The 10262-nt window shown below is 40.7% G+C and overlaps 1 protein-coding gene across 9 annotated transcripts in view; it reads right to left on the reverse strand.

Annotated features, from left to right (window-relative positions):
- Osbpl9 (oxysterol binding protein like 9) overlaps positions 1-10262 on the reverse strand; it is a 176597-nt gene that overhangs the window by 66997 nt on the left and 99338 nt on the right. For 2 of the 9 annotated variants that reach the window (XM_008828453.2, XM_008828454.2), the window contains exon 1: positions 3408-3498. The exons of 6 other annotated variants lie outside the window; for them this stretch is intronic. In XM_008828453.2, the coding sequence (XP_008826675.1) occupies positions 3408-3434 (27 nt within the window). In that variant the 5' untranslated portion in view covers positions 3435-3498. Of the gene's footprint in view, positions 1-3186; positions 3388-3407; positions 3499-10262 lie in introns of those variants that run through there. One more of the 9 variants, XM_017796994.2, reaches the window with a different exon arrangement.

The raw sequence follows: 10262 nt of genomic DNA on the forward strand, positions 1-10262 counted from the left end.
AACCTTCTGACCTAGGCAGGCTGTAGTAGCACACATACGTGTAGTCCCAGCATTTGGGAGGAAAATCATGAATTCAAGACCAGCCTGAAGATTCTTTCTCAAAAAGCTAAAACTTATAAACAATACCCTCTGAGATACATTGTCTAACAGTCATAGTCTCTCATTTTGGAAGGTGTTCTGGCCTATTATCCAGAAGGAATGCTACACCGAGAGGCCAAGGAGAGTCCTGATAGGCCTTTTCCTAGATCTACTTCATGGCATCATAGCTTTTTATCCAATCACATTCTATACAGCTACCATTCGTAACTGAACTTAACCATTAAAAACAAACCAGTTTTCCCTAAGTCTTTGGGTCTTCATTGTGAAGGCCCTATCCTGTCATGCAAGACTTTGATTAGATAAATCTGTTAAATTTTTCTCTTATTAATCTATCTTATAGGGGTGTCAGCTGTGAACTTATGAGGAAAGAAATTCTTTTCTGTTTCTACAATGCCAAATATATTAGTGACAAAGGCTCTGGGGATACAAGGATGAGCAAATTAGAATCTAATACCTTAAGAATCAGACATGTGAACCAAAAAACTTATAAGAAAAGCTACTACAGATATGAACAAATTCTGTAACTGCACATAAAGAATAAGAGTAACCCTATCTGTTGTCTTTAGGCAGCACAGGGAAGGCAACCAGCACTATAGGGCCGACCTAAAGCTTAACCACCTGAAATACTGCTGGTAGTCGAAACAAGAGGAAAAACTGAGACAAACATCTCTGAGAAGCTAGGCAGTGACTCAGTCAATGTGTTTCTGAATTAAGATGGGTGGGCAAGACCTATAACATAGGACATCATAAGACTTTCCCAAAAGGGTAAGAGATGAGGAAGGGCTCAGTTAAAGCACTACCACACAGGATGAAGTGGCAAATCCAAGAGACATTACTAAGGCAAACAGAACTTTAGAAAACAACTGTCTGTAACTCCAGTTCCAGGAGATCCAACGCCCTCTTTTGACCTCCACAGGCACTGCATGCATGTGGTACATTTGCATGCATGCAGGCAAAACACTCATACACATACATAACATTTTTTAAAATAAAATATTTATGGAGGAAGACTAGCTGTAAGAAAAGCAATTGTTTAAATCTTTGTATTTTGTAGGTTTTGTAACACTTTTCTAAGTACATTACTGTAACCATATAAACTTGCTTTGTACTGTAAGATTTACTACAAACATTATTTCTCTACATTAGAACACATAGTAACAGAACTTGACACATCCCAAAGGCCATCCTAGAATTTTTTTTTTAAGAATAAAGCATGATTATCAACTGCTTTATCATGATCATCACCTCCTCAATCAGAAGCGCAAAGCATGGGCATAGTAGTTAGTACACACCTGTAATCCTAGCACTCTTTTGGAGGCCAAGATAGGAAGGTAAAGAGTTCAAGTAATAAGATGCTGCCTCAAAACACCCCACCCAAAACCACACATCAACTTCATTTTCCAATGCTATCACTATACTCTCTTCTAGCCCAAACAAATTTATGCTGAACTAAATTACCTGTCAATCTTTAAATCAGCTGTGAATGACTGGTTAAATTATAACTCAATACAATCTCTTCCCATTAAAAAAAAAATCATACTATTCATTAATTTAGAAATACCAAAATGGTAGGGCATGGTGGCACATGCCTCAGGAGGCAGAGGTAGAACGATCTCTGAGATCAAGGCCAGCCTGGTCTGCATATCGAGTTCCATGCCAGTTGGGACTACAGGGAGACCCTGTCTCAAAACAAAAAACAAAACAAAAACAAAAAAAAAACCTAAACCAAAACCAAAACCAAACCAACAACAAACAGACAAACAAAAAATGAAATGCCAAAATTGCTGTACCCAGTATCCTTTGAAGCCTCTTACTTACTAATGTCATCTCTGTCCAAACTCAAAGCACTTTGGAAATATCCAACTTTTTTTTTTTTAACCTTTCTTGTTTAAATTCCCACACCGAAAATTTAAATTTTAGTGATCCACACCTCCCCAGACTAGTAAGACAGACATGTCATTTTTGACTTAAGTAGTCTCTTGTTGAAATGTGCCAAAATAAAAGTAAAAAACTTTTCCCAAGTAAAAGAGAGATGTTAGTAATTAAAGGGTCTATCCTTTATTCCAATATAGACAGTATTCTTAGAGATGCTCTGCAAATGATTACAGACACATGTGCAAACATCTAAGTGTTAGTAGCAGTAAAAATGTAAGAAACAGGCCAGGCGTGGTGGCGCAAGCCTTTAATCACAGCACTCGAGAGGCAGAGGCAGACGAATCTTTGTGAGTTCAAGGCCAGCCTGGTCTACATAGTGAGATCCAGGACAGCTGGGGCTACAGGGAGACTCTGTCTCAAAAGTTTTATTAGAAAAAACAATGTGTCTTTCTGTAAGAAACAGTATATTTTAAAATGAAATGGAGATTTTTCTAAAGGTTAAAACATCATTCAATTTTATGTCTTACAGGGTTTATACTGAGTTCAATATTGTATAATTGTACTAAAATTCAACCGTGAACCTAAAAATTTACAGCCACTTTTGAAAGAGATGTATCCTCGCTCAAGAAATTGTTACTGAATATGTTAAAGCTGTAATAAGGAAATGCTTATCGTGTGGTTATTAAATAAAAATAAATAATTAGAATTTCCTATTTTAGATCCTTCCCAGCTTCCCCAGAGAAATTTGGAAATAATTACTTGGCTTTTAATTTCTTAAGCACAGCTAAAGAGTAAAAGTTTAATGAACATAGAAATCCAAGTCTTCACATTAGAACTTTTAATCTTTCATGGTAAAAGTATTTGTGACGTACAATAGGAATTTCAGCAAAGGGACAAGGGGCATGACTTAATACTTCCTGATACATTACAGGCAACTTTCCACAACTAAGCTAGTTTCCCTTCAGTTGTTCCGTGAATCCCATAAAACTATACTAAAGTTTCCAATATATCTGCGGCAGCTGCTTCCAAGCACACAACCACCTCCCTCCTCTCCCGCATGCCCACAGCAGCATCCGTAACTGCACATAGAACTAGTCAAATAAGAGCACAGTGCCAAAACCAAAACCTCCCAAATCCTACTTGTCCTACAACTAGAGATTCTATTAGTAGGTAACTGGTCGAAATTGCGCTTTTACATGAAAGGAGCTTAACTTTGTGCCCGAGATCATATCGTGAGTTAGTTTTCCAAAGGAAAACCGAGTTCCGCAAAAATAACTGCCCCCGCAGGAAAGGGCTCCCTCCGAAGCGCAGGCCTCTCCTCCCGCGTGGCAGCCCCCCGGGAGCCGGGCTCGGGCGCCAGGGCGGGGCGCGAGGCTGGGGGCTAGGGCGGGCACGGGCCACGCCGCCCAGGGTCGGCAGCGCGTTCTACTCACTCCGCAACCGGCCGGCAGGAAAGCCATTCGCCGCGGCCGCCGCCCGCCGTCACCCCGCCCAGAGGCCCGCGGTGAAGCCCTGCCCGGGACGCCAGCCACGCCCCCGCGGCACGCCGGGAGCCACCCTGATTGGCTGGTCCTGGTAAAGAGCCCCCTGACCATTGGCCAGTCACCTGCCTCGGGGTGAGCGGCCGGCGATTGGGGGAGGCCACAGGAGAAGAGGCGCCCACCTGGACGCCGGGGCGGGGCGGCCTGGCTCTGGCCGGTGGGAACTCGCTTCCCGGGCCCGCGGGCTGCTAACTCACCGTCCCAATATTTTGGCAGCTCTGGAGCCCAGAAGTTCATCTTCAGAGATGATTTTGCCTACAGAAAACTGTTTCTGTCACGTGGGAAGCAGAGAGCGGAAACACTACAGTAAATGAGTAAACAAAGCTCCGGGTGCTCGTGTTTTCTTTTTCGATGCGACGTCTGTGGGCTCCAGAAGGGCTGTAGGTGGCTGGAGAAGATCCTTCAAGAATCCACAGCATCACGGTACCTCAAGTTCAGGCTTAGAGGACCTGAGCAGAGGCCCCAAACCCAGGAAATCACAGGCATAAATGATTTTTAACTTACCGTTCTGGAAGGCAATCTGTTTCTCTCTCTCCCCCCATCTCCCCCCCTCTCCCTCTCCCCCCCTCCTCTTTTTCCTAGTATCTCAATCACTCCTAAGACTTCATTTGCTGCAATTTTGTGGCACACTGTGCACAAAAAGTTCAATAAATGATATCTACACTAATAAGCTACACTGCTGTATCCATTGTTTATGGTATCGTTAGTTAAACTGTTTCAGGTTCATTTACTTCCCTTTTTATTAAGCACAGAAATCTCCCAGGATCTCTATTTCAGTAAATGAAACCACTACCATCCACTCTTATATGGAAACCATAAACCTAGGAGTCCTCCTTGGGAGGGACCTCCCCTAGCCCATACTCAACCAAGTCCTGTACATTTTACCTGCTAAATGGGCTTTCAATTCTACCTCTTCCCATATTCCAGATACTGCCTCTCCTTAAAGTCCCTGAATCTACCCCATGTCTTCCAATTCATTCTCAACATAATAGCCAGAGCAGTACTGCCACAGCACCTTATCACCAGTTAAAGAACTTTCAACAGCTTTACATTGTACAAAATGATATGTCTCAACATTTAATGACCTACACAAAGGTTTTACCCTTATCTACGTATGCCCTAGTACCATTTTTGACTTTCAACGCCCTAATTTTTCTGCCTTCCACACAAAACCCCTTTACAAGCTTCTTTAAGGCCAACTTCAGGGCCTTGTGATATGCTGCTATTTCTTTCACAGTATCTCCTTAACAACAACCCTGACTCTTCCCTTAATTTATTTCTCACCATTTCTACATCACCAATGTCAATTCTTCCTATTATATGTCATCACTGACCTATGGAATGCTTCTATGGAACTTACAGAGATATAATTTTACATTACTATTTGTGTCAATTTTTAACCCTTAATTTAATTATTACATTTTACATATAATATTCAATATGTTTTGAAAAATATATGCATATAGATAAGCACCACAGGAACAGTGTACTTTCAGGGCTGGAGAGATGGCTCAGCATCTACCAGCACTGGCTGCTCTTGCAGAAGACCTGGGTTAGGTTCCCAGCACCCATATGGCAGCTAACAACCATTCTTAAATCCAGTTCCAGGGAATCTGACACCCTCTTCTGAAGTCTGTGGGCACTACACAACATGGGTGCATTTACATATATGTAGGCAATGCACTCATATGCATAAAATAAAAATAAAATGTTTTTAAAAGAAAGAGTAAGCCAGGTGTGTTGGCGCATGTCTTTAATCCCAGCACTCGGGAGGCAGAGGCAGGCGGATCTGTGAGTTCAAGGCCAGCCTGGTCTGTGTAGTGAGTTCCAAGCCAGCTGAAACTACGAGACTCTGTCTCAAAAAGATCAAAAACAAAACAAAACAAAACAGCAATTTCCATTGCCCCCAAACTTCCCTTACAAAGCATAATGAAACAATGAACTGGCATGATTTTGTTTGACACCATCATCATTATTTAGTAGAGTGTCTAGCACATATGAATTGTTCAAAAATGGATTCCTATGGTAATAGACTCTCAAAACAAATTATGACAGCCAACTAGAAACAAAATGAGGAAAGAAATACATTCATTTTTCCAAATGAACAAGGTAAATGCCTAACGTCTTAAAATTTTTTCCTTTAATATTTGCCTTTCTAATAGTTAATGCTATACTTGGGCAGCCCTAGAGTCTTAATTCGGCATTAGCTGATCAAACAGTTCTCTAGCCTTGGAAAAAAGCCTTTAATTCTGTGTACTGAATGCTTGAACCTAGTAAGAGACATACTGTTAATCAATATAGTTTTGTTTTGTTTTGAAGGAGAGTAGTTTACCGAGTACACCGCAAGGTAGCAGTGGGCTGGGGATAACTACAGTACTGCTTTGTATCACTTAGCTATATAAGTCCTGCTTAACAGAACTGTCATGTACTTATTCCTCCCAATTAGACAGAAAGACCCCATGGGGGAATCCTAACAGTACACAGCAAAATATCAGGTACAATACTAAAGCCACAATCCATCAAAGACAAAACTGGTAGGCTAGACTTTTCTGCCCTATGAAAACACTGTCAAAGAATGAAAAGGCCAAGCATATAATTCCAGCACTCAGGAGGCTGAAGCAGGAGGACTGCTGCAGGTTCACAGCTAGCCTGATCTATACGAAGAGCTCCAGGCCAACCAGGGCTATATAGCAAGACCTTGTCTCACAAACAAACAAAAGAATAAAAAGAGAAGCCACTGGCCGGGAAAAAATATTTACACAGGACGTATCTGATACAGGACTGTTAACCAAAATATATAAAGAACTTGAGAAGCTCATGAAGAAGGTGGCCCACATCAGAGAAATGAAAATTAAAACAACAGTAAAATAACACTACAGACTTAACAGAATGGCCTAAACAATGAACGCAGAAACCAGTAAGTGCTGACCAGTATGTGGAACAACTGGAACCCTTATTCCTTGCAGGTAGGAATGCAACAGCATAGCCACTTTGAAAGGTGGTCTCGTAGTTTCTCACAAAACCAAACATACTCTAACCGTATAATCCAGCAATGACATTCTTGATGTTTATTCAAAGGAGTTGAAAATGTGTGTCTGTGTACATAATGTTTCTGCAAACTATATTCATAACTGTCAGAACTTAGAAGCAAACTAGATGTTTTTGAGTAGTGACTGGATAGACACTGTGGAACAACCCAGACGATGGAATATTATTCAGCATTAAAAAGAAATGAGCTGGGCTGTAGCTCAGTGGTAGTATGGTTGCCTAATATGGATGAGGCTCTGGATTCAAGTCTCAGCAATAGAAAATTACAGAATAAAATGAGCTACCAAATCATGGAAATACAAAGAAGAATCTTAAGTACATCTTACTAAATGAAAGAAGTCAATCCCAAAAGACCCTTTTTTAATTGTACAATTCCAAATACTGTAACATTCTGGAAAGGGCAGAACTCTGGAGAGAGTAACAAAAGTTGAAGCATTATGGGGAGAGAGGGATGAGCAGGTGGAATGCAGAAGGTTGGGTTTTTTTTTTTTTTTTTGGTCTTTTTAAGACAGGGTCTCCCTGGTAGCCTCAGCTGGCCTGGAACACACTATGTAGACCAGTCTGGCCTCGATCTCACAGAAATCTGCCTGCCTCTGCCTCCCCAGCAAGTGCTGGGATTAAAGGTGAGCACCACCATGCCCAGCTAATCCAAAAGATTTTTAAAGGTAGGAAAGCTACTATATATGATACAATGATGTTACATGATACAAATTTGAAGCTAGTAGGGCTGGAGAAATGGCTCGGTGGTTAAGAGCACTGACTATTTTGGCAGAAGACCCAGGTTCCAATCCCAGCACCCACATGGCAGTTAACAACTGTCCATAACTCCAGTTCTAGGGGATTCCTCGCCCTCTTCTGTCCTCCACAGGCACTGTATGACACAGGTGCACTTGCATACATGCACATAATACACATAAAATAAAAATAAAGGAAAAAATTGTTTTTTAATTAAAGTCAGGCATGGTAGTGCATGCCTGGTAAGCCCATCATTTGGGAGCTGTAGGCAAGAGGATCACCCTTGGCTATATAATGAGTTGGAGGCCAGCCTTAGCCGCATGAGACAATAACCACCAAAAGAACAAAAACAAACAAACAAAAAACTTATTATATATGGGAAAGAGGACATGCAGGGAATTGAACATTTTGCTTTTTTGCTATGAACCTAAACTACTCTAAAATATATGGTGTTTCTTTTTTAAGTCAAACCATGTGTTTTCTCTAGGTACAGGCCTACCAACACAGGCCGAGTGCTGGAGTAGATGAAAGACAGAAGCAGGATATATAACCGCAATAGTTTTGCCTGTCTAGTCCCCAGAAGTCTCAAAACTAAAGTCAGCCAATAAATTCCATGTAGAGCTCAAGCCAGATGGAGTGCATATATCACTTGACATATGGTAGAAGCAGTGCCCACCTTATGATCAAGCTACTGTGTTTCACCCAGGGAAAGTGCAGTCAACACATTGTCAAACAGAAAGAAATATTTGTTCAAAAGTAGAATGAGCACCCTCTGCACAGTGCCTATGCTAGCACAGTCTCGCTCACCACTATATCCTCAGCTTCTCCTCACATAGGGACTGGCATATATTAGACACTTAAAGTGCCTGTTCAGAGTGCCTGTCTCAAAAAGACCAAAAAAAAAAAAAAATTGAAAACAGTCTGAGAGACACAACAGGGAAAATAAAGGGACAAGAAATCATAGTTTTTCTATATGACCCTTTAATTTTTAAAATTACATTTGATACTCTACTACTGCTCTAGTTCTTACAGGTAGATTTTTTAAAAAAAATTTTAAATAATTTTTTTGAGATAGGGCCTTACTATGCAGCCCTGGCTGGCATGGAGCACACTATGTAGACCAGGCTAATCACAAACTTAGAGATTTGTCTCTGTCTTCCAAGTGTTATTCTTGTCATTATTAATAGGTTTCTAAATATTTAGTTAGTTAGTTATTTTATTTTATTATTATTTTTTTTTTGGTCTTTTTGAGACAGGGTCTCCCTTGTAGCCCCAGCTGCCCTGGAACTTCCTATGTAGACTAGCCTGGCCCCCAAGCGCTGGGATTAAAGGTGTGTGCCACCATGCCCAGCCTAAATATTTATTTTTTATGTGTGGGGGTGTTTATATGCCTGTGCCACAACATGTATGGAGGTCAGAGGTCAACTTTGTGTAGTCGGTTCTCACCTTCTACCTTTACGTGGCTCCAGAGATCAAACTCAGGTTGTTAGGCTCGCCCAGCATGCCCTTTTAATTGCTGAGCCATCTCACCAAACCATGATTTTTAGAGATCCAGTTCCCATTATTGCTTTTATTCTCTTCTTTATACTAGACTGAGCTCCATAAAAACAAGGCTTTATGCTGGGCATGGTGGCGCACGCCTTTAATCCAGGCGGATCTCTGTGAGTTCAAGGCTGGCCTGGTCTACATAGTGAGTTCCAGGACAGCTGGGGCTACAGGGAGACCTTGTCTCAAAAAGACCAAAAACAAAACAACAGCAACAAAAAAAAACAAGGCCTTGTGAAGTTTTATTCACAGCTATACTCTGCAGCTAGTACAGTAAGGGTTGAATACTCAACAAATAAATAACTTTTCTGTATTCTCTGTATATTCTGGATTGAATATGCAACACTTAAAATTTTAACTTTTATTTTGTAAAAGGAAGGCAGAAAATATATATAAGATTTCCATTAAAACACACAATTAAAATAAATTTCTGTCAGTTAAAGGAATAATCTTTAGCTATCTATAAAAATGAACCATCTGTTCTAAGTTGTTTCCCAGTTCAAAATAGACAAGCTATAACTAGAACAACAAAATTCATCAGAAAAATGAATCCTAGAGAATCCTAGATTCTAATTTAGGAGCCAAAACCCCCCTGTCCTCAGTAAGAGCAATGGCCCTGGTGACTGGCTTCTTTCTCCATACTATTTTACCCACGGAAGAGATGGCACATGTATATTGTGGTCATTTCCTTTGAGAGAAAGAAGGGCTTCATGGGAGAAAAAAACAAATGTGCCTATTTTCATATGTAATATTAAAAAAATCTAACAAAGACAAGGGAAACAATACAGTTGTAGTAAATAGATCTTTACACAATGAGAAAACTGGAACATGTGCTAAAAAAAAGTTAGTATTCAGCTGGATGTGGCGGTGCATGCCTTTACTCCCAGCACTCTGGAGGCAAAGACAGGTGAATCTCTGTTGAGTTCCAAGGCCAGTCTGGCCTACACAGTGAGTTCCAGGTCAGCCACAACTACACAGTGAGATCCTGTCTCAAAAATAAAAAAGTTAGCAAGTGGATCTCTGTGAGTTCAAGGCCAGCTTGGCCTACGTAGTGAGTTCTGGGCCAGCTGGGGCTACAGGGAGACCTTGTCTCAAAAACATAAAAATAAAAATTAAAAAGTTAGGATTCAGTGAAATAATTCAATACTCAAGAAAGTACTCAAAAGATTCCTATTTGCTGGGCATGGTGGCACAGGCACACAACTGTAGTTTTAGGACTTGGAAGGTGGAGGTGGGAGGATTAGTGTGGGAAGGACTTTTCTAGAACAATATCTCACTTGTTTAGAAAGTAAATAAACTTACTAGGCCTTGGGCTCCTCTTGTAACCTATAGCTTTAATGCCTCAAGACCCATTGACTCAGAATAATGAAATAGATGATAGATGATAGATAGATAGATAGATAGATAGATGATAGATAG

This window comes from Nannospalax galili, unplaced genomic scaffold (genome assembly GCF_000622305.1).
Source record: "Nannospalax galili isolate Female #2095 unplaced genomic scaffold, S.galili_v1.0 scaffold713, whole genome shotgun sequence".
NCBI classification, from domain to species: Eukaryota; Metazoa; Chordata; class Mammalia; order Rodentia; family Spalacidae; genus Nannospalax; species Nannospalax galili.